Source organism: Dipodomys spectabilis, unplaced genomic scaffold, assembly GCF_019054845.1.
Source record: "Dipodomys spectabilis isolate Male_0828 unplaced genomic scaffold, ASM1905484v1 ptg000188l, whole genome shotgun sequence".
In the NCBI taxonomy this organism is placed as follows: Eukaryota; Metazoa; Chordata; class Mammalia; order Rodentia; family Heteromyidae; genus Dipodomys; species Dipodomys spectabilis.
Genome location: NW_024870865.1, coordinates 4,910,483 through 4,933,213, shown reverse-complemented (window position 1 = coordinate 4,933,213; position 22,731 = coordinate 4,910,483). Strand labels below are relative to the sequence as shown.

At 49.4% G+C, this 22,731-nt stretch overlaps 3 protein-coding genes across 3 annotated transcripts; 1 reads left to right on the top strand and 2 right to left on the bottom strand.

Annotated features, from left to right (window-relative positions):
- The first annotated feature begins 4,699 nt into the window (after positions 1 to 4,699).
- LOC122121442 (2-aminoethanethiol dioxygenase-like) lies at positions 4,700 to 5,563 on the top strand. The gene has a single exon (XM_042695657.1). The coding sequence runs from the start codon at positions 4,700 to 4,702 to the stop codon at positions 5,561 to 5,563; it is 864 nt and encodes a 287-aa protein (XP_042551591.1).
- A 1,415-nt stretch (positions 5,564 to 6,978) lies between these two features.
- Positions 6,979 to 11,478, bottom strand: LOC122121441 (PRAME family member 12-like). The gene is made up of 3 exons (XM_042695655.1): positions 11,195 to 11,478; positions 8,846 to 9,448; positions 6,979 to 7,552 (listed from the first exon to the last, which is right to left on the bottom strand). The coding sequence occupies exons 1-3, from the start codon at positions 11,476 to 11,478 to the stop codon at positions 6,979 to 6,981; spliced, it is 1,461 nt and encodes a 486-aa protein (XP_042551589.1).
- A 7,351-nt stretch (positions 11,479 to 18,829) lies between these two features.
- Positions 18,830 to 21,961, bottom strand: LOC122121440 (PRAME family member 12-like). Its single transcript, XM_042695654.1, has 3 exons — positions 21,672 to 21,961; positions 20,216 to 20,818; positions 18,830 to 19,394 (listed from the first exon to the last, which is right to left on the bottom strand). The coding sequence occupies exons 1-3, from the start codon at positions 21,959 to 21,961 to the stop codon at positions 18,830 to 18,832; spliced, it is 1,458 nt and encodes a 485-aa protein (XP_042551588.1).
- Positions 21,962 to 22,731: the final 770 nt, after the last annotated feature.

The following is a 22,731-nucleotide window of genomic DNA, read 5'->3' as shown; positions in this document are numbered from 1 at the left end:
AGGCATGTAAGGCAAGCGCTTCTACCACTGAGCCAACTTCCCAGCCCCTGTCTCACAGACTTCTGTGGGAAAGGTGGCTTTGAACCCTGATCCTCAGATCTCAGGATTACTGTAGCTAGGATTACAGGCTCGAGCCAGTAGCGCCTGGCTTAATAGCTTGTTTTGATTGAACAAACCAACCAACAATAATCAAAACAAAACTCTGCAAAGGAGGAGACTACAATGCTTGATAAGAAATGTACTCATTATCTTGCCCTTGTAATTGTAACCCCTCTGTACAGTATTTTCACAATTAAAAAAAAAAAAAACTCTGAGCTGGACAATGCTGGCTCATGCCTGAATCCTAGCTCCTCAGGTGGCCGAGTTCTGAGGCTCGAGGTTCAAATCAGCCTGGGAAGAAAAGTGAGAGACTCTTACATCCAATTAATCAACAGGAAACCTGAAGTAGCACTGTGGCTTGAAGTGGTGGAGCATTAGCCCTGAGCCAACAGAGCTTACCGACTGTGCCCTGAACCTGAGTCCAAGCCCAACAAATGAGAGAGAGAGAGAGAGAGGGAGAGAGGGGGAGATGGAGGGAGGGAGGGAGGGAGAAAAGAAAAAAGAATCTGGCTATATTATTCTGGAAAATGCTATCAGGATACACTGGACTACAGATCAAATATTCCTTTTTTGTTGTTGTTTGGTTTTGTTTTTGCTTATTTGCCAGTCCTGGGTCTTGAACTCAGGGCCTGGGCACTGTCACGGAGCTTTTTCTCAAAGCTAGCACTCTACCACTTGAGCCACAGCACCACTTTCAGCTTTGTTTATGTGGTACTGAGGAATCGAACCCAGGGCTTCATGCATGCTAGACCAGCAGTCTACCACTAAGCCACCTTCCCAGCCCCCTGTTCAATCTTTGGCACTTGAGAAAATAATTCAGCACTGCTTTCTATGTTAGCACATGTCATGTCTGTCTGTGCTTGAGTTAGATGCTGGGCTGTTGTGCTGCCAGTCAAGATCTCCACACTGAGCCTGTCCACAAGGCCTTCCTCCTTTCCTTCCTTCCTCTTCTCCTTGCTTCCTCCCTGGGATTCTTCCTTCCATTCTCACTTTCTTTCTAGAACTCCAGTGACATCTTGATCACTTTGTACTTCTGAAGCCCTCTGCCTTTGGAACTGCAGAGAACTTGGCTGGTGTGTGGGGTCTGGGGAATACCAGCAATTCTAGGACACCTGCCTTTGGGGTCAAACCCCCAGAGGGTGGCTGTGACTATAGTCAGGTTCTTCACCACACAGCATCCTGGCTGTGGTCACAGCAGCATGGATCCTGTTCCATATACTCCTCTCCTTTGAGGGTGTTTATGTTAAGGTTGTTTTTTTTTTTTTTTTTGTCGGTCGTGGGGCTTGAACTCTGGGCCTGGGCGCTGTCCCTCAGCTCTTCAGCTCAAGGCGAGCGCTCTACCACTTGAGCTACAGCGCCACTTCCGGTTTTCTGGTGGTTTATTGGAGATAGGAGTCTCACGGTCTCTCCTGCCCGGGCTGGCTTTGAACCGCGAACCTCAGATCTCAGCCTCCTGAGTAGCTAGGATTACAGGCGTGAGCTACCAGCGCCCGGCTTTTATGTTAGTTTTTAAAAAGAGGTACGTGGTATTCAGGTAAGGGGTAGGTTTATTCATTGATCCGGCTGGCACCAGGTCATCTTGGTCCTCCCTGTGGTGGGGAAAGGCCTGGTAAAGAGAGCTGGGAGAGCTGGGAAAGAGAGAGAAAAGAGCTACAAAAGAGCTAGAAAAGAGAAAAGAGGTAGAAAAGAAAGCGTCTGGGCCTGGGCTAGGCCTTATCTAGGGTATGGGTGGAGAAAAGTGTGGCCACATCAAATTCAGATGTGATCTCAGCAGATGCAGATGTGGCCTCTTCCAGGTGTGCCAGTTGCCTAGGTAACACAGGTACTGGGTGGAGACTTTGCTGTGAGGAGGGTGGAGTCTGCTCGCCATCCAGGAGCAGACCTCACAGTCCTCACCCCGCCTGTCTCCAGCAGTTCGCAGCTGTAATCATTTGCTCCCTCCTCAGGTGCCTGAGGAGCCCCTTGGGATTCCTCTCAATAACTGACTCTCGCCTCTCCCAATCAGACTTGAGGAGTCTGTCCCAGAGCCCGAGCAGCCCTCGGCTAAGTGACCTGAATCTGCGTGTGCCAAGTCTGGAGCAGAAGGAATGGCATGCTGGGCTCGTGTGCTGTGGAGACACAGGTGCACACCATGGGGGAAGGGGAAGTATGGTAAGGAGAGAAGCCATTTTGAAGCTGTGCTGAAACAGGACCAGAGGTTGTAGAGGTTCATGCAGGAGTGTGTCCCTCATTGCTCCAGATGGTTGATGGTGGGGCAGCATCCTTGTGCTGGGCATTGGCTGTGGCACCGTGGCTCTGAGGACCTCCCCAGAGTCTGGGTCACAGGCCTAAGACTATATCATGTCTCCACTCTGTCTGGAGGGAACCTCGATGGACCATTTGCCCCAATGGTAGGCATGAGGCCTGGAAAATTTTAGGTGGCACTGAGAGCCAGTCTCTGGAGCAAGGCCCTCCTTCCCAGAGCCCCTCCCTGCAGGCCAGATGCCAAAGCCCTGGACACTCCTCACAGTTGGCTCAGGAGCCTCAGGTGTGGGCTTTGTGTGTGCTGACAACAGGCTTCTCTGCACTAGGCCGGCCTCTCCTGCCCTCTGCTGGTCAGACTCTGCAAGGTGTATTCACCACAGCTGTGTCCCCCCCTCCCCATGCTGCCTGCCACCCTGGGGGCTTCCAGCCCCTCTTGTATTCAACCAGGTGTGGAAAAGGAAAATGGCTGCTTTCACTTTTGTGAATGTTTGGGGGTTGAGGAATTACTTAGTGATTCTGAGTCATGCTTTGAGTCTAAATGTCAGTATTGGCACTGCACACCCACACAAATCGCACGAAAAAGAATACTTCACTCCATGCCTGAAAAAAACCCAGCATGTATGGTAGAGTAGTATTTGGGTAATAGACAGTGGCACTAGATTGAACTCAATATTTCATACTTGTTGGGTATTTATTCTGCCATTTCAGCCATGCCTCTATTTCCCCCCATTCACCCTCCCCCCTGCCTTTTTAAATTTTATTTTTGGGGGAGGGATGTCCAGTAGTGGGGCCTGAACTCTGGGCCTGGGCGCTGTCCCTCAGCTCTTCAGCTCAAGGCCAGCGCTCTACCACTTGAGCCACAGCGCCACTTCCGGCTTTTTTCTTTTTTGCTTATGTGGTGCTAAGGAATCGAACCTAGGGCCTCATGCATGCAAAGCAAGTGCTCTACCACTGAGCCACCTTCCCAGCCCCTAAATTTTATTTATTTATATTGTCAGTGGTGGGGCCTGAAGTCTGGGCCTGGGTGCTGTCCCTCAGCTCTTCAGTTCAAGGCCAGAACTCTACCACTTGAGCCACAGTGCCACTTCCGGATTTTCTGCTTATGTAGTACTGAAGAATCAAACCCAGGGCCTCATGTACTCAAGGCAAGCACTCTACCACTGAACCACCTTCCTAGCCTAGCCCTCTATCCCCTTTATAAAGTGCGTGTGTGTGTGTGTGTGTGTGTGTGTGTGTGTGTGTGTGTGTGTTTCAGAACGTGAGCTTGAACTTACGGCCTGGGAACTGTGTTTTAGCTCTTTCACTGAAGACTGGTTCCCTACCACTTGAGCCACATCTGCTCTTGTGGCTTTTTTTGTGGTTCATTGGAGATAGAGTCTCACAGACTTTTGCCAGGGCTGGTTACAAACCTGGATCTTCAGATCTCAGCCCCCTGAGTAACAAGAATTACAGGTGTGAGCCACCTGAGTATTTCTTTTATTGTTTGTTTTTGTCAGTGGTGGGGCTTCCACTCTGGGCCTGGGTGCTGTCCCTCAGCTCTTCAGCTCAAGGCTAGTGCTCTACCACTTGAGCCACATCACCATTTCGTTTTCTGAGTGGATTTTTTTTTTTTTTTAAATTGGAGATGAGAGTCTCAGGGACTTAGCTGCCTGGGCTGGCTTTGGTGATCCTCAGATCTCAGCCTCCTAAGTAGCTAGGATGACAGGTGTGAGCCCCCGACTTTTTATTTATTTTTAATCACAGCACTTTCCTTAGTGAGAGTTATGGTTTGGTAGCCTGTCCTAGACCTACCAGAAGAGATGTGAGTTAGGAGAGTGACAGTTCTCATTAGACTGTTAATCCTGAGTAGAATGAATTTTTCTTTAGACTTTGACAACTAAAATGGCACCCCCCTCCCCGGGTCTTAAGGCTTCCCCTCCTCCCCCTTCCTTATTCATGCCACTTTTTATTTTTATTTGCTTGTCTGCTGTGTGGGCCTGGGCGCTGCCCCTCAGCTCTCCAGCTCAAGGCTAGTGCTCTTCTGCCACTTGAGCCACAGCGCCACTTCCAGTTTTGTGGTGGTTCATTGGAGATAAGAGTGTCAGGCCTTCACTGTCCAGGCTGGCTTTGAACCGTGATCCTCAGATCTCAGCCTCCTGAGTGGCTAGGATGACAGGCGTGAGCCACCGGCGCCCGGCCATGCTATTTTTAATAGCTATAAAAAGGGCCGAACTGAGCAGCAGAAACTAGAGAGCACCCAGGGGCTGGGAGGGCAGGGGGCCGGGCAGCGTACTGGGCGGTTGCGGCCCACGTGGCTGCCGTGGGTGGCGGGCATTGCGCGTGCGCACGGCGGTAGTTGCTGGGCTTTCGGGGAAGCATGGCAGCCGCCGGGGACCCCAAGGGGTGGACTGGATGGGGCTTCAGGAAGTGGAAGGCAGGCTGGAGGCGCCTGTGGCGCTCCGAGGAAGAGCCAAGCAAGCCCCAAGACGACGACGGGGCTCCTTTGATTCAAAGGCTAGCCCTCCAGGCCAGCCTCACCTTCCCCGGCCCCGGGGACCCCGGCGACCTTGAGGCGACCTCTGGCTTCAGGGAGAACCTGGGCCGTCTGCAGAGCCTGCTGGGCCAGGTGCGGGCCCGGGACCTCCGGCTGGCCCCGCGCAGGGCCTCCCGGCGGGCGCCCTTCACCTACATGCGCATCTGCGAGACCCCGGCCTTCAGCCTGGGCGTGTTCCTGCTGCGGGCCAGCGCCCGCATCCCGCTGCACGACCACCCGGGCATGCACGGCCTGCTGCGGGTGCTCTACGGCACCGTGCGCATCCGCTGCCTGGACCGGCTGGAGCCGGGCGGCGGGCCGGGCCCGGGGGCGCTGCGGCAGCAGGCCCCGCCGCCGGGGACCCCCGAGGGGGCCACCCCGCGGCCTGGGGTCCTGCGCTCCGAGGCCGAGTACACCGAGGCCAGCGCCCCCTGCGTCCTCAGCCCGAGCCAGGACAACTTGCATCAGATCCTGGCGGTTCGGGGCCCAGCTGCCTTCCTGGACATCCTGGCTCCGCCCTACGACCCCACCCTCGGCCGGGAATGCCACTATTACCAAATGCTGGAGCACCTTCCCCTGGGGCCGGAAGAAGCCCAAGGAGGCGCCACCTGTGACCTTCCCCGAGCCGTTTGGCTCTTGGAGACACCGGAGGCAGATGACTTCTGGGGTGAAGAAGAATCATACCCAGGGCCCAAAGTGCTCCTGTGAAGTCACTACCTAGCCACCGAGAACGCGGTGCTGAAGATGCCCTGCCCCAGCACAGCCTGGCGGCCTGGGGCCCTCCCTCCGCCTCAGGGAATCTCCCTAACTCTGGTTGCCTGGGACCCAACACAAGGACTGTCCCCAACCTGGGCCTTGGATGAGTGTCCTTTTATAGTGTCCTTTAAAGGCCTCCTAATATAAATCTCAACACAAATATTTATATACAAAGTGTTTCCTGTGCTTATTGTGGGTGTGTCCTTGAAGAGTCTGGGGAATCTGGTCTGAAGTTTTTTTCTCATGTGTAGATCACCCAAGCACCCTCCCCAGAGCTGGAAGTGAGAAAGTGATGAGAATACCTGATGGGGGGGGGCTGGACCCCCTTATTCTGTGAGCTAGATCACCCTTTTCTCTCCACCAGTTTCTTGCCTCTGGTGTTTTATTAGAGTCACAGAAAACAAGCAACACAGTAACAGTGGGGTGTCTTTTAATCCAATTAGAGACAAGGGAGTGTTACCAGAGATAGGTGTCAGCCTCGTTCAGGCAACTCACCTTCATCGCCCCCCCCCCCTACAGTCACAGAACTTTGCAGATGTTTACACTGGAAGCAGCAGGGATTACGTCAAGGTACTCTCTGTCAGGGATCATTCCAGAGATCAACCAACAAGACCAATGTTATCAAATGACCACAGGGAACTACTAATGTTATCAAATGACCACAGGGAACTGCTGCGTGAAGCCCCGTGGGGAAATTCTGATTTGCTTCCCAGAATGCAGAAGACTTGTACGGTTAGCAAAATGAGCTCCCTTCCCATAGCTTAGTACCCTCCTTCCCCTCTCCACATGCTCCCTTCCATGGGCAGCACCAGGCCCATGTAGTGAAGGCAGTAAGTAATCAGCCTCCAGCCCCCTTTCCCTTGGGATGGCACTTCTCTGGGGCAGCTACAACCATAGAAGGCAGCAAGAGCCCCTTAGAGTGACCTTCAGGTCAGGGCAGTTGCAGGAGCCTTATCTACTATTTGGACAGCAGCCATAAATCCTAGTCCGCCATGATGAAGCCCCTGGCCCACACGTCCACACCAGGGTCTCTCCTCCTAGCCTTTTCTAGCTCCTAGACTTCCTGGGTTACATAGGTCACCTCAGAAAATAGCCAGCGCTTCTTCTGACTTCTCCCTGTGAGAAGGGGTCTTGCCGGCCCCCTTTCCCAGCAACCAACCTTTCTTTGTTCTTTGTACCTGGATGTCTGCTTGGTTTTCTGGCAAAGTCTTAATTTACCCCATCATATATCCCAAGGTCACACTGCTTCCCTGCATGCCTGTACTCTCAACCCAGTTCAACTTTGTGTGTTTTTTTTTCCCCTGAGCTTCTGCTTTGGTTTTCACTTCCCAGTGTCCAGGAGAAAAACTAGTGACATTGGCACCAAGCTAGGTAGGCCTCCTAGAGCAGTACAGAATGGAGTCCATATAATAGAAGCAGGAATGTCCACATTTAGGGCAGGGTTCCACACCGAAGGACACCATATTGGGCTGCCTTATGCCCCTCAGTGTGTCCATGAGCTCGGCACAGTACAGGGAACCCCTCTGTGTGCGAACAGCACTCGGGCTATCATAGGCTTCCAGAGGGACAGGGTACAGCTCGAGGCATAGCTGGTTCAACCTGGCAGTGTGGCACAGCAGGTTTTTCAGGACAGCCAGAGAGAGGTGGTTCCCATAGAAACAGAGCTTGGTGAGCTTGGAGCATTGGCTCAGGGCGGGCAGGATGGCAGTGAGATGGGAGTCCTCGATCCCACAGTCCTCCAAGTTCAGGATCTCCAGGGTGGCTGCAAGTTGCTCTAGTAGAGCTTGGAGCATCCCAGGACGCACAGGGATCAGGCTGACACCTTTCAGACTCAGGTGTTTTAGCTGGTGAGTGCTCAAGCACCTGGGCAGACACTTCAGATCAGATTTCCTAAGCCTGCAGTGTGTTATTGACAGGGTCTCCAAGGGAGTCTTCAGAGACCTGAGGAGAAGGCAGGGATGCAGTTCTGATATAGGTATTGCAGACTGGAACCTTTTTCACCCAATTCAAGGTAGATCTGACCATCTGAGTATGACCACGTGGCAGAATACCTCCCTAGCAAGCACCAAGCCCCTGAGTGGACCCCTCATACCCCCAAGAAAACAAGCAAAGCAAAGCAAAGACTGTGGTCACTAATCACCCTATTGGAGGTTGAGGATTTTGAGTAGCTCAGTCCCCCAACTCCACAGCTCTCTTTCTTCAAGCCCATCCTTCAGCTCTGGCCACTTAAGGCCAGTGGCCACATGTAGGAAGACAAATCCAGGGCAGGTCTGGCAACATTGCTAGGGCTCATTCCTGAGGTCTCATCCTGAAAGCTTTAAGTGCTGTCCATCCCCCCTCCACCTCCCTAGAAATCTTCCTCAACCCCAGAACCAACTGCCTCCTCTCCCTGGGCGCACAACACCTGTTCCAAATGGAGCTCAGAGAGCAGTGTGCACAGGACAAACCGGGCAGGTGCTCAATCTCTCCTTCATTGTCCTCTTCTTCCTCATACATGCCCTGACCATAGGCTTCCTAAAGGGAAACTCCTAGCCACTTTTCCTAGATTAGATGCCCCACTGTTGCCTTGCAGACATGAAGGCACTTTCCACAGCCATCTACTCTGATTTGTCTTCTGATTTAGAAAGGCTTTGGGAGACCGCATAGCAGGATAGTTTAAGATATAATAACAGGCCTTGGAATGTGGCTTAATGACAGAGTGCTTGCTTAGCATGTATGAAGCCCTGGGTTCGATTCCTCAGTGCCTCATACACAGAAAAAGCCAGAAGTTTGGGGCTGGGAAGGTGGCTCAGTGGTAGAGCGCTTGCCTTGCATGCATGAGGCCCTAGGTTTGATTCCTCAGCACCACATAAGCAAAAAGAAAAAAGCCGGAAGTGGCGCTGTGGCTCAAGTGGTAGAGTGCTAGCCTTGAGCTGAAGAGCTGAGGGACAGAGCCCAGGCCCAGAGTTCAGACCCCACGACCGGACCCCCCCCCCCCAAAAAAAAAAGCCAGAAGTGGTGCTGTGGTTCAAGTGGTAGAGTGCTAACCTTGAGCAAAAGAAGCTCAGAGACAGAGCCCAGGCCCTGAGTTCAAGCCCCAGGACTGGCAAAAAAAACATACGGTCAGAGTAAGAAATGGAACATGCACACTAATATCTATCATCCTGGCTGATAGTCAGCACATGTCTATCCATGTTGCAGGCAACAAAAAAAAGCTGGGCATTGCTCTTCAGAGAGCTGCCCATTCTTCCTTACCTGAGTATCTGGTGCAGGTTGCCTTGGAGAAAAGAGACTCGATTCATATAGAGCTGCTGGAGACAGTCGAAGTTGCTGAACTGAGAAATAAATATGGCGGCACGTTCCATCTGTTTCTTTGAAGACATACATTCAGGCACATAGATGTGTGAGAGGAAGAGTTTGTGCAAATTTTTCATCTTGCCCAGGTAAGGAGCAAACATGGCCAATGTGCTCAGGCTCAAAGGGCAGTTCACTTCCACCTCCTCCACATACACTAGCTCCAGTGGGTCCAAGAAAGAGAACGGGTGCAATTCATTGATATTACAGTAACAATGTTCCCAAATCTGCAGCTTCCTACAGCACAGCTGGACCAAACATTTCTTCTGCTTAGCCCACTCAAACAAGTAGTTTTGAGGTTCATTTTCATCACAACGCTTCAAGGACAGGTCTACTGTCACCCTTAAGGGCTGCTTCTCTCCTGGCCCTGGAAAGGCCTCCATTAATTGGTTCCTTCTTCTCTTTGGTGGTGGTTGTGAGGTATCAGTATCTATTGCTCCAGACCACACATTCCAGAAGTTTTGGTGTTCTTTTGTCAAGTCTAAGACTTGCAACTTGCATCTCCTGTGGAGAAACCAGGGGGAAAATTATAAGATCATACATAGAGATCCAATACCCAATGAGTATTTCTATCTGTCTATCTATCTATAATCTATCTATCTATCTATCTATCATCTATTTATCATTTGTATTGCTTCTGGGTCTTGAAATCAGGGACTCACTCACTCCTGCTTAACCTTTGAGCTTAAGAAGTGAGCTATTGGGGCTGGGAAGGTGGCTCAGTGGTAGAGCGCTTGCCTTGCATGCACTCTATGCATGCAAGGTTCGATTCCTCAGCCCACATAAGCAAAAAGAAAAAAAGCCGGAAGTGTCGCTGTGGCTCAAGTGGTAGAGTGCTAGCCTTGAGCTGAAGAGCTGAGGGATAGTGCCCAGGCTCAGAGTTCAGGCCCCACGACCAGACCCCCCCCCCAAAAAAAAGAAGTGAGCTATTAAATAATAAAGAAATAAATAAGATCTGTACTATACCACTTGAGCAATGCCTTCAGTTCTGGCTTTTTGCTAGTTAACTGGAGATAAGATTTGTCTCCCAGTGTTGGCTTTAAACCTTGATCCTTACATCTCAATCTCCTGAGTAGTAGCTATGATTACAAATGTGAGTCACCAGTGCCAGCTCTGGGATTTAAATATACATACCAGATACCAGCTGCATCATTTGCAGTTTGGTCACCATCTAAATGTGTCTTCTTAAAAAAAAAAAAAATTAGAAGCCAGGCACTGGTGGCTCACATAATCCTAGCTACTCAGGAGGCTGAGATCTGAGGATCACCGTTCAAAGCCAGCCCAGGCAGGAAAGTCCGTGAGACTCTTATCTCCAATTAACCATCAGAAAACCGGAAGTGGCACTGTTTCCCACGTGGTAGAGCACTAGCCTTAAGCTGAAGAGCTCAGGAACAGTGCTCAGGCCCCCAAGTTCAAGCCCCATGACTGACAAAAAAAAAAAATTATGGCTGGGAATGCGGCTTAGTGGTAGAGTGCTTACCTAGCATGCACAAAGCCCCGGTTTGATTCTTCAGTACCACATAAACAGAAAAAGCCAGAAGTGGTGATGTGGCTCAAGTGGTAGAGGGCTTGCCTTGAGTTGAAGAGCTGAGGGACAGTGCCCAGGCCCAGAGTTCAAGCCCCATGACTGACAAAAAAAAAAAAAAAAAGTATTTATTTAGTGCTGGTCCTAAGACTTGAACTCAGAGACTGACATTGTCCCTGAGCTTTGGTGCTCTACCACTTTGAGCCACAGCTCCACTTCCAGCTTTTTGGTGGTTAATTGGAGACAAGAGTCTCAGCCTCCTGATAGGATTGCAGATGTGAGCCACCAGTGCCCAGAGTTTCTAGTTAAATCTCTCTCTCTCTCTCTTTCCACCCTCCCTCCCCCTTCCTCTTGAAATACTATGGCATGAACCCAGCCCCTGATGCATGCTAGGTAAAGGCTCTTCCTCCTTACTGATCCTTGAGGCCTGGTCCTCACTGGCAAAGCTTGGGGAAGGTGGCAGATGCATCTGCTTCCTTCAGCAGCAGCTTCAGCCACCCCTGCATCCATCACTGTGCTCTGCTCACAAGCTTCTTCCCAGACAGAGCCCAGCAAAGGCCCAGACAGAGCCCAGAAAAGGCCCAGACAGAGCCAGCAAAGACCTAGGCCTCTCTAATCCGCCCAGCGCCATCGGATGCTTTTCTCTCCACTCTCCTGGTTCTCAACTCAGTCTTCCCTAAGCTCCACAGCTCTCACTTCCAGCTCTCTGGCTGGACCCCACTCACCTGGGCCGATCCTTCTGAGCAAGTAGCATATTGAGTGCACCCAGGGCGATTTTTAGGAGCTCCTGGTCTTGTCTGTTCATCAGGGGTCCCAGGGGGAGGCAGGGGAAGGGCCAGGCCTGCACCATGGCCTTCAGCACCTTCATGCTTTTCCTTTTCAAGGCCTCCAGGAACAACAGAGGGAAGAGATCGCAGGGCAGGTCCTCCAGAGCAGAGATGGCCAAGGCCTGCTTCTCCAGCAGGCTCTGCATGGCCAGCCGCACGAGTTTGGGTGGGTTATCTCCCATCTTGATGAACCTTCAGGGAAAGGAATCTGGGACAGCATGCAGAGAGTTTCAGTCATGGCTCAAAGGGAGAACACAGTGTGTAGATGCAAGTGTGTGCTTGTCCTAGGGCTTAAACTCTGGGCCTGAGTACTCTCAGTGCAGTCTTTGAGCTTCTATGTTGAAGGCTAGTATTCTACTATTTGAGCCACACACTCACTTCCGTTAATTGGAGAGAAGAGTCTCATGGGCTTTCTTGCCTGGGCTGGCTTTGAACTGTGGTCCTCAGATCTCAGCCTCCTGAGTAGTTTTGACAGGGTCTGTCTGCCTAGCTCAGGCGGACCCAGGCCAGGGCTCCTCTTCCCTCTCTCTCCTCTATTTCTATCTCTCTCTCTCTCTCCCCCAATTGTTCAGCTTTATTTATTTATTTATTTATTTTGGGTCCGGTCGTGGGGCCTGAACTCTGGGCCTGGGCGCTGTCCCTCAGCTCTTCAGCTCAAGGCTAGTGCTCTACCACTTGATCCACAGCGCCACTTCCGGCTTTTTCCTTTTTGCTTATGTGGTGCTGAGGAATCGAACCCAGGGCCTGGAGCATGCAAGGCAAGCGCTCTGCCACTGAGCCACCTTCCCAGCCCCTCAGCTTTATTTAAAAGAAAGTTTAGGGGGGCTGGGAAGGTGGCTCAGTGGTAGAGCGCTTGCCTTGCATGTCAGAGGACCTGGGTCCGATTCCTCAGCACCACATAAGCAAAAAAAAAAAAAGGCGGAAGTGGCACTGTGGCTCAAGTGGTAGAGAGCTAGCCTTGAGCTGAAGAGCTGAGGGACAGCGCCCAGGCCCAGAGTTCAGGCCCCACGACTGGACCCAAAAAAAAAAAAAGAAAGTTTAGAGCTGGGGGTGGTGAATGCCATTCATTCCAGCCAACTACCAGAAGGCAAGATAATACAGCAGGGTGGAGTATCTTGAGTGGGGATTTTTGAGAAACTATCTTTAAAAAAGAAAAAAGAAAAGAAGAAAAACTCCTGTAGTTGAATTTACAAGATTATAGTATCACCAGCTTCTTCAATTATCCTAGAAAGTAATAAAATGAAAGAGTTACCTTGTCAAAAAACAAGTCTAGAGCCCGGCACTGGTGGATTACACTTGCAGTCTTAGCTACTGAGGAGGCTGAAATCCAAGAATCTTGGTTTGAAACCAGCCCAGGCAGTAATGCCCGTAAGACTTTGATCTCCAATTAACTACAGAATGAGCTGAGAAAAGAACTATGACTCAAGTGGTAGAGCCCTAACCTTGAGCAAAAAAGCTTAGGGACAGCGCACAGACCCTGGGTTCAAGCCCCAGGACCAGCATAAAACAAACGAACAAAAACGGCTCCCAAACAAACAAAAACCATGTCTGCACAGATTGTACACATCTTTGATCCTAGATACTCCAGGTCAGCGTTATGGCTGGTTGAACTTTAAAACCAGTGTGAGCAAAAACTTATGGAAACACCAGCGCAACCAACCTCGCAAGTGTGGTGGCCCAACTTTTAATTCCTTTCAGCTACTGGGGGGACCTCAGTACTAAGGCCTACCTCGGGCCTACCCAAGAAACTTCAGTCACAAATAACTGATAGCAAGTGCTGGGGTGGGAGGTTTCAGGTGGTAAAAAAGCACACCTAATCACCAGGCACTGATGGCGCACGCCTGTAATCCCAGCTATTCCGGAGGCTAAGATCCAAACCAAAGCCTGATATCTGTTCATCTGATGATTGACACCCCAGAGATTGAAGAAGGGTCTCTTCCGGAGGTGAGGGACTTACCTGAGGTGGCTCAGGCCTCTCAAAAGTCCCAGCGCCCTTGGCTTCCCGGAAGCTTCTTTCTATTCAGCCTTCCCCTTTCAACTCCTAGTGTCCAATCAGAAAGCCGCATCTGATTTGATCTCTTTTGCTCCACCCGGTGAATCCTGATTGGCTCTCCGTCCTCTCCTAGATAAACTGAATTAGAGGTTTCTACAGGAAAAGGGTAAAGTTTAGGGATACTAAAAAGTCCAGGATTCATTCCTGAGTTCTCTTCACTCCACTGGTTTGTACTTTATTCCTCTAGGATCTTCTTGGTCCAAATCCGAGAGGGAAGTTTACTCTGTGGCCGACACTCGGGATGTGGTTTAGTGGTAGATCACAGATGCACTAGGTCTGTATTGCTGGACCTGGAGTCCTGAATTTATGGCTTGCCAGAAAGATGCTTTATCATGTTGAGCCACACCCCAGCCCATTAGAACATTCTCAACTATCGCTAGGTGTTGTTTCTTAAAATTCGTTTCCTTCCTTAAATTCCTCCCTTGCTTGCCTTTCTTAAGGTTTTCTTTTCATTTATTTATTTTTTCAGTAAATGTTATTTTGTAACCTTTGGAGGATCTGAACTATCTGCTTCCCTCAGCCTCCAAAATGCTGGAATTACAGGATTGTCTTTTTGAGGCTGGTTTGTTAGAATCATAGAAAAATGATAGACTTTTACATAATCAATAAATATTGTAAATAATTCTAGAACTTTTATAAAGGGAGGGAGTGATCCAGTACTTTAATTCTGTTGGAAATATAGCAAGGATAGCAAGGGGCCATATCCTTGTGTTGCTTGCCCTAAGAAAAGGAAGTTTGCCTGATTGCTGTTTTTTTCTTTCTTTCTTTCCTTCTTCTCTTTCTTCCTTCCTTCCCTTTATTTTTGTACCCATAATGGGGCCTAGGCACTGTCACTTAGCTTTTTCAGTCAAGGTTGGCATTTTACCACTTGAGCCATGTCTCCATTTCTGACTTTTTGCTGGCCCATTGGAGATAATAGTCAGATTTGGCTTTGAATTAGGATCCACAATTCTCGCCTGAAATAACCCAGCATACACTTCAGTTGCTCACCTACTCCGGCCCTCATCTTAGACAGAAAATAAGTTTGAACTATCTGTTTTATATTCAGTTTCTGCTTCTTTGTTTCTGGAGAGCAGGTTCTTTATGTTGCCTAGGCTGGTTTACAACTCCTGGACTCAAATGACCTTTTTGCTCCAGACTCTAGGCCCAAGTTACTGCACTTGCTTCTCAACTTTGTCCTTCATTTCCTCTTTCCTTATTTCATTTGTCTATCTTTTCCTTGTTCCCCTCTCTCCTTCCATCCTTCCTTACCTCCTCTTTTCTTTCATTCCCCTCTCCTTCTTTTCCTTTTGTTTATTTAAAGTTAAGATGAATTAGGAAAATGTCACTAACCCCATTGTATGCAACTTTATTTGTGTGTGTATGTGTGTGTGTGGTGTGTGTGTATGTGTGTGTATGTGTATCCATGGGATTATAGGGGCTCTTGGGTTTTTTTTTTGTCATGACTAGCACTCTACCACTTAAATTACATCTCCACCCTTTTTTTTTTTTTTTTTTTTGCCAGTGCTAGGACTTGGACTCAGGGCCTGGGCACTGTCCCTGAGGTTCTTTTGCTCAAGGCTAGCACTCTACCATTTGAGCCATAGTGCCACTTCCAGCTTTTTCTGTTTATGTGGTACTGAGAAACCAAACCCAGGGCTTCATGCATGCTAGGCAAGCACTCTACCACTAAGTCACTAAGCCAAAGACCCTAAATTACATCTCTAAAGCTGAGCACCAGTGGCTTAGGCCTGTTATCCTAGCTACTCAGGAGGCTAAAATCTGAGGATCATGGTTTGAAACCAGGCTGGGCAGACAAATCCAAACGATTCTTTTGTTGTTGTTGCCAGTTCTGGAGCTTGAACTCAGGGCCTGGCCACTGTTCCTAAGGTTTTGTGTTAAAGGCTAGCCCTCTACCACTTGAGCCACAGCTCTACTTCTGGCATTTTTTGGAAGGTAATTGGAGATAAGAGTCTCAGAGACTTTCCTGTCCTGACTGGCTTCACACTAGGATCCTCAGATCTCAACCCAGGGCCTCATGCATGTGAGGCAAGCACTCTGCCACTGAGCTACCTGCCTGATAGATTTTTATGTCCAATTAACCAGCAAAAGTTGGAAGTAGAGGTGTGGTGCTATTGGTAGAGTTCCAGCCTTGAGTGAAAAAGCCAAGCAAGGGTGCAGTACTTGAGGCTGGGAATGTGGCTTAGTTGTAGAGTGCTTGCCTAGCATGCATGAAGCCCTTAGTTAAATTCCTCAGTACTACATAAGCAGAAAAAGCCAAAAGTGGTGCTACAGCTCAAGTGGTAGTACTAGCCTTGAACAGTGCCTAGGCCCTGAGTTCAAGCCTCAGGACTGGCAAAAAGAGTGTGATACCTTTAGTTTAAGCCCCAGTAATGGAAAAGAAATGGAAAATTAACTTGAAATTCAATGTTGACCTACATGGCATGGAAAAGAATGCATTAAAAATGAACTAGCCAAGCCGGGTGCCAGTGGCTCACGCCTGTCATCCTAGCCACTCAGAAGGCTGAGATCTGAGGATCTCGATTCAAAGCCAGCCAGGGCAGAAAGTCCATGAGACTCATATCTCCAATAAACCACTAGAAAACCAGAAGTGGCGCTGTGGCTTAAGTGGTAGAGTGCTCGCCTTGAGCTGAAGAGCTGAGGGATAGTGCCCAAGCCCAGAGTTCAAGCCCTACCACCGACAAAAAATAAAACAAAAAAATGAGCTAACCACCTGTGCCCAGCTCTAAGTTTGAAATAGTTTTATGAAGACCACAGATACCATTTCTAAAGCAAAACAGAGAATACCTTTGTGTAGCAAGCAAAGAGTAGATTGAGGATTTTCAATGTTCCCATCGTGGTTTTTGGTGCTGATTCAGGACCTCATCCTCAGACATGAGAGGCTAGTTCTCTCTGACTGCTAGCTGATCTATGATCTGAGCTCACAGTCCTGAACTGAAACTCTGGAGACCAAGGGATCTTGGTCCCATGAGGTGTTTACTGAGTTACTGAAAGTTCTATGAAGAAAATCAGAGTACCAGGGTCTGGGATAAATCCCCTAAGTGTCAACAGTAGGGCTGGGTGGCAGGTGGCAAATGACGGCTAAGCAGGTAGGATCACCTTTTATAAATTGTGGAGGCTTTCTCCTGGCAGGACTAGTGACTAAGGACAAGAGGACAGGACAGGACATGGGGAAAAGTCTTGGATAGAAAGTCATCTCCAAGGGATAGTACTTATTACTTGTTGCTTTGTTTTGGACAATCACTGTCTGTATATAGACCAAGAGATTAGACTATTCGAGCCTTATACTCTCTACTGCTGGGATTAGAAGATAGACCACTAGACCCATCTTTTTTTTTCTTGATATCTTGGTGCCTAAAGCAGAAGGAAATGGTCCCGTGTAGCTGGCCAGGTGCCAGTGGCTCAAGCCTGTAATCTGAACTATCCAGAAGGCTGAGATGTAAGGATCAAGGTTCAAAGCCAACCTGATCAGAAAAGTCCATGAAAACTCTTACTCTCAATTAACCAGCAAAAAGATGGAAGCAGATGGATGGCTGAAGTGGTAGAGTACAAGCCTTAAACAAAAAGCAACAGCACAAAAAAAAAAAAAAAGCAACAGCACACAAGCCCTAAGTTCAGGCACCAGTACTTGCAAGTTAATTAAATAAGTTAAAATAGAAAAAAATAGCCCTTTGCAAGTCATTTTTCCTGGGCTTCCATGTATGTTTTAGAAGACAAAGTTTGTTTTTCTGCTTTTGTTTGTTTTTGGTTATTTATAAGCCTTGAAATTGGGGTCTGGGTATCATCCCTTTCTTTTGCTCAAGGCTAGTGCTCTACCACGTTGAGCCACAGCTCCACTTCTGGTTTTTGAGTGGTTGATTGGAAATAAGTCTCATGGGGACTTTCCAGCCTGGGCTGGCTTCAAACTGTGATCCTCAGATCTCAGCCTCCTGAGTAACTAGGTTTACAGGCTTGAACCACCAGTGCTAGGATATGAACTTTTGACTATGGATTGGACAAAAATTGTCAACAGAATAGCTTCTTAGCTCTGCTCTCTTCTACCTGACACCCACCCCAGTGGTTATTAACTTGATCACCTCTCAGTGTTTCTCCTAACTTTGGCCTTTTCAGTCAGGTCTTAAGGAAATCATCTCTGGTATTCAATGAACCTCTGTAATTGCATTTTCATTTACCTCATGTTCCAGGAGATTCACAGTAGTCAGGGACACATTTCTAGAAGCTTCTAGGTTAATGGCTATGGCCAGGATGAGTCCATGTCCACCCTACTGGGCAGTTGGTAGAGAATGAGATGGGGCCCAGTGCTGGTCCCTGAGTTCATTGTGCTAATGCCCTTGAAAGGGTTTGGAGGGAATGCTGGTATTGTCTCCTGGTTCATGAATATTTCCCTTCCATGGACCTCCCATCCAGCACCCACAACAGAGCCCCAAGTCAAGTCAAGAAGTGATGGGACCACCCAGTCTTGGCTGGACCACCTCATTCTGTGAGCTACATCACCCCTTTCTCTTCACCAGGTTTTCTTCTCACATGTTTGAGTAGTCTCCCTCTTTCTCACACACACAAACCCAGCCAAAGCTGTGGCTGGAGTTGTAGAGTGCCAGCCTTGAGCAAAAAAGCTCAGGGAGGGGCTGGGAATGTGGCTTAGAGGTAGAGTGCTCACCTAGCATGCATGAAGCCCTGGGTCCAGTTCCTCACTACCACATAAACTGAAAAAGCTGGAAATGGCACTGTGGCTAAAGTAGTAGAGTGCTAGCCTTGAGCAGAGAGGGGCTTAGGGACAGTGCCAGGCCCTGAGTTCAAGCCCCAGGATTGGAAAAAAAAAGAAGAAGAAAAGCTCAGGGACAGCACCCAGGCCATGTACAAACCCTAGGACTGAAACATGTGCACACACTTTTGTACACATACATCCCCCCCAAGAGACCCCAAGATGGGTGCTGGTGGCTCACGCCTATAATCCTAGCTACTCAAGAGGCTAAGATCTGAGGATCGAGGTTCAAAGCCAGCGCGAGCAGGAAAATCCATGAGCCTCTTATTTCCAATTAATCACCAGAAAACTGGAAGTGGTGTTGTGGCTCACGTGGTAGAGTGCTTGCCTTGAGCTGAAGAGCTGAGGGACAGCGCCCAGGCCCAGAGTTCAGGCCCCATGACTGACTGAAGGTGGGGGGAGGGGAGGGAAATGAGCAAACACAGTAACAATGGTGGATGTCTTTTAATCCAGCCACAGAAGGCAGAAAAGACAGGCTTCAGGGATCATACAACACACCAAGCTCTTTTTCTGACTGCAAAACACAAGTGTCAATGTCCCATCATTCCCCATGTCAACCTTTACCCCTCTGTTCCCTTTCCCCCCAAGCTTCTCTTCCTATTCCCATTGGGCAATGGTCTGAAAGTCAAGTTCCATATCACTGACCAGAAGTCCCTACTTTGGCTTTCATTTCCCAGTGTCCAAGCAAGTCAAGAGAGCATGTGCTATTTGCATCCAGCTAATCACTCATCTGACAGCTAAGAAGACAGTCCATGTCATAGTAGCAGCGGTAGCCACATTCAGGGCATTGATCAACACTGAAGGAGACCTTCTGGGGCTCCCTCAAGTCCCTCAGCATATTCATAAGCTCGGTACAATACTGGGAGCCTAGCTCTGCGCGGAGAGCATCTGGTTCGTCATAGCTCTCCAGAGGGACTGGGTACATCTCTTCAGTTAACTGGCTCAGCTGGGCTGTGTGCTGTATCAGGTTCTTCAGGACAGGCATGGAAATGTTGTTGCCATAGAAACAGACCTTGGTGAGCTGGGTGCAGCAGCTCAGGGCAGGCAGGATGGCAGTGAGCAGGGAGTCTGACATCTTACAGTTCTCCAAGTCCAGGGTCTCCAGAGTGGATGCAACTTTTTCCAGAAGTTGTTGGAGGGCCTTAGGACAAGTCAGGACGATAGCTTTCAGGTGCAGGTGTTTCAGCTGTGCAATGTTCTGGCACATGGGCAGGCACTTGAAATCTGATATTAAAAGCTGGCAGTAAGATATTGACAGGGACTCCAGTGGGGTCTTCAGACACCTAAGAAAGATCAAGAAATCAGTTCTGCCAAAGAGGCGGTAGACTAGATGAGGATCAGGAAAAACCTCAATATTCCAGTCATAAAGGCTCTGACCATTGGACAGCAAAGATATTACAGGTCAGTCAGGTGCTGGTGGCTCACACCTATAATCCTAGCTACTCAGGAGGCTGAGATCTGAGGATCATGGTTCAAAGCCAGCCTGGGGAAGGAAAGTCCATGAGACTCTTATCTCCAATGAACCACCAGAAAACCAGAAGTGGTGTGGTGGCTCAAGTAGTAGAGCACTAGCCTTGAGCTGAAGAGCTGAGGGACAGCGCCCAGGCCTAGAGTTCAGGTCCATGACCAACAAAAAAATGTCTATGGGCAAGATGCCTGGGCCAAGTGGCAGAGTGCCTTCCTAGCAAGCTCTAAGCCTGAAGTGGATCCCTAATACCACCGAATAAAAACAAAACAAAAACAAAAGGTAGAGAGTGTGTTTACCTGTCACCCCATTGGAGGTTGAAGGCATTGAGTAGCTCAGTGCCACAACTCTACAGCTCTTTTCCTTCACAGTCAAGCTCATCCCTCAGCTCTGGTCACACAAGACCAGTGGCTCCTTGTAAGAAGGGCAAATCCAGGCCAGGTTTGGCAACATTGCAGGGGTTCCTTTCCTGTGGGTTCCTGACTTTCAACCTGAAAAGCTTGAAGTGTACCACGCCTCCCCCCCCCCCCCCCCCCCCATGCTTTTCTCTGCCTTAACCCCAGAAGCAACTGCCTTCTCTCCGAGGGTGCATACCACCTGTCCCAGATGAAGCCTCAGAGCTGACTTGTTCATCCTTACCTGAGCACCCCCTGCAGGTTGCCTTTGAGGAAAGCTACGTGATCCATATGCAGCTGCCGGAGACAGTCCAGTTTGCCCAGGTGAGTTAAGAACACACCAATCCGTTGCTTCTGTTCCTTAGAAGTCATCTGTACAGGGATGTAGATGTGGGAGAGGAAGAGCTTGTGCAGATTTCTCATCTCACTCAGTTGGAAAGCAAATACAGCCAGGCTGGACAGGCTCCAGGGATAATGAAGCTCCAAATCCTCCAAATGCAGCAGCTCCATTATATCCAGGAGATGGTATGGGTGCCATTCTTTCACTGTACAGTTACAATGCTCCCAAAGCTGCAGCTTCTTACAGCACAGCTGGACCAAGCCTTTCTTCTTCTTCACCCACTCAAACAAGTAAGTTTGAGGTTCATCTAGGTCACAGAGCTCCAAGCACAGGTCTACTGTCACCTTCAAGACCTGCTTCTCCCCTGGCTCTGGATGGAACTCCGTTAAGTCATTCCTTCTTTTCTTCAGCGGTGGTGGTCCACAGTCAGTGGAGACAGCTTGAGGCTGCACATTCCAGAAGCTCTGGTTTTCTTTTCTCAAGTCTAACACTTGCAGCTTGCACCTCCTGTGGAGAGACCCAGGTGTGGGAGGGAGTTAAAGATCATTTTAGAGGGCTAGGAAGGGGGCTTGGTGGTAGAGTATTTGCCTAGCATGCACGAAGCTCCGGGTTCGACTCCTCACTCAGTACCACATAAACTGAAAGAGCCAGAATTGGCACTGTGGCTCAAGTGAATGTTAGCCTTTGAACAAAAGATGCTCAGGGACAGTGTCCAGGCCCTGAGCAAGCCCCAGGACTGGCAAAAAAACAAAAAGATTATGTTAGAGGTCCAATACCCAGAGAGATCCTTGAATCTCAGCCTCCTCAGCAGCTAGGATTGACAGGCATGAGCTACGAGTGCCTGATTCAGCCTGGGCTGTTAATATATAGAACCTAAGCCACATTTTTGTATTTGACCAGTCTTCCTTTCCTTTCTTTTTTAAAAAAAATTCCCTTCCTTTTATAAATCTCTCTCAATAATACTATGGCATGAACCTAGCCCCTGATGCATGTTGGGTAAAGGTGCTTCCTCTGAGCTACAGAGGCAGTAATCTGTTTTCTCTCCTTGAATCCAGCCTGGTTCCCAATGGCAAAGCTTGGGGGGGAAGGCGGCAGATGCACCTGCTTCGTTCAGCAGCTCCTTCAGCCACCCCTGCATCCATCACTGTGCTCTGCTCACAAGCTTCTTCCCAGAAGACAGAGCCCAGCAAAGGCCCAGACAGAGCCCAGCAAAGGCCCAGACAGAGCCAGCAAAGGCCCAGGCCCCTCTAATCTGCCCAGCGCCATCAGTTGCTTTTCTCTCCACTCGCCTGGTTCTCAACTCAGTCTTCCCTAAGCTCCACAGCTCTCACTTCCAGCTCTCTGGCTGGACCCCACTCACCTGGGCCGATCCTTCTGAGCAAGCAGCATGTTGAGCCCACTCAGGGCGATTTTCAGGGTCCCCATGTCTAATGTCTTCTTCATCAGGGGTCCCAGGGGGAGGCAGGGGAAGGGCCAGGCCTGCACCATGGCCTTCAGCACCTTTGTGCGTTTCCTTTTCAAGGCCTCCAGGAACAACAGAGGGAAGAGATCGCAGGGCAGGTCCTCCAGAGCAGAGATGGCCAAGGCCTGCTTCTCCAACAAGCTCTGAGCCGCCAGCTGTACCAGTGTGGGCAGGGCCTGATCGCCCATCTTGATGAACCTGGAGGTAAAGATCCTGGAACAGCATTCGGGAAGATGTTTCCTTTGAGACAAGGCTAAACCCCTTCTCACCCATCCAAAGACCATTACTTTGGCCATGGTAGAAGAGTCCTCAGTTTGCCATTTCCACTCAGGATTTGATGGCATCCAAGCCACAGCTCTGACACAAAGGGCCTCAGGACTGCCCTTGTCCAGTTCACCACTTAACCACCCATTTCCTGAGTTCCAGGCATGGTAATAGAATTGAGGGACCTGAAAGCTCACCCTCATGATTTTGTTTTAGTATTTGGTCATTATGTGTCCACCCTAAGGCTGACTCTGAGAGATTTTCCCCACGCTAGAGGAGCAGAGGGAAGAGACAGATCAGGGCAAGGCTCCGCCTTCAAAGTAGGCACAGGGTTTAGGGTGGAGCTCAGTGCTAGAGGGCTGATTAACACGCACAGGTCCAGCACCACAAACAGCAAACAAGCAAACAAAACACAGCAGAAGCAAGAATCTTCCCCATAACCTTGGGCAAAATATTGTACACAATAAGTCTTGTACTACCTGTCTCGGACTGATGGAAAGGAATCCAACCTCATCTTTTAAGCCATCAAGCTGTACACCCCTGAGCAATACACGCCCACTTGTATTTGTGTTTGTGTGTGTGTGTGTGTGTGTGTGTGTGTGTGTGTGTGTGTGTGTGTTGTTGGTCCTGGGGCTTGAACTCAGGGGGCCTGGGCCCAGTCCTTGATTTCTTGCTCAAAGCTAGTGCTCTACCA

Bases quoted from the DNA above. Each gene is read 5' to 3' on its own strand.
- LOC122121442 (XM_042695657.1), top strand. From the start codon at position 4,700: ATGGCAGCCGCCGGGGACCCCAAGGGGTGGACTGGATGGGGCTTCAGG.
- LOC122121441 (XM_042695655.1), bottom strand. From the start codon at position 11,478: ATGGGAGATAACCCACCCAAACTCGTGCGGCTGGCCATGCAGAGCCTG. The intron at 9,449-11,194 runs GTGAGTGGGGTC...GTTTCTCCACAG, and splicing joins GCTCAGAAGGATCGGCCCAG to GAGATGCAAGTTGCAAGTCT. The intron at 7,553-8,845 runs GTAAGGAAGAAT...CCTTCTCCTCAG, and splicing joins AACCTGCACCAGATACTCAG to GTCTCTGAAGACTCCCTTGG.
- LOC122121440 (XM_042695654.1), bottom strand. From the start codon at position 21,961: ATGGGCGATCAGGCCCTGCCCACACTGGTACAGCTGGCGGCTCAGAGC. The intron at 20,819-21,671 runs GTGAGTGGGGTC...GTCTCTCCACAG, and splicing joins GCTCAGAAGGATCGGCCCAG to GAGGTGCAAGCTGCAAGTGT. The intron at 19,395-20,215 runs GTAAGGATGAAC...GATCTTTCTTAG, and splicing joins AACCTGCAGGGGGTGCTCAG to GTGTCTGAAGACCCCACTGG.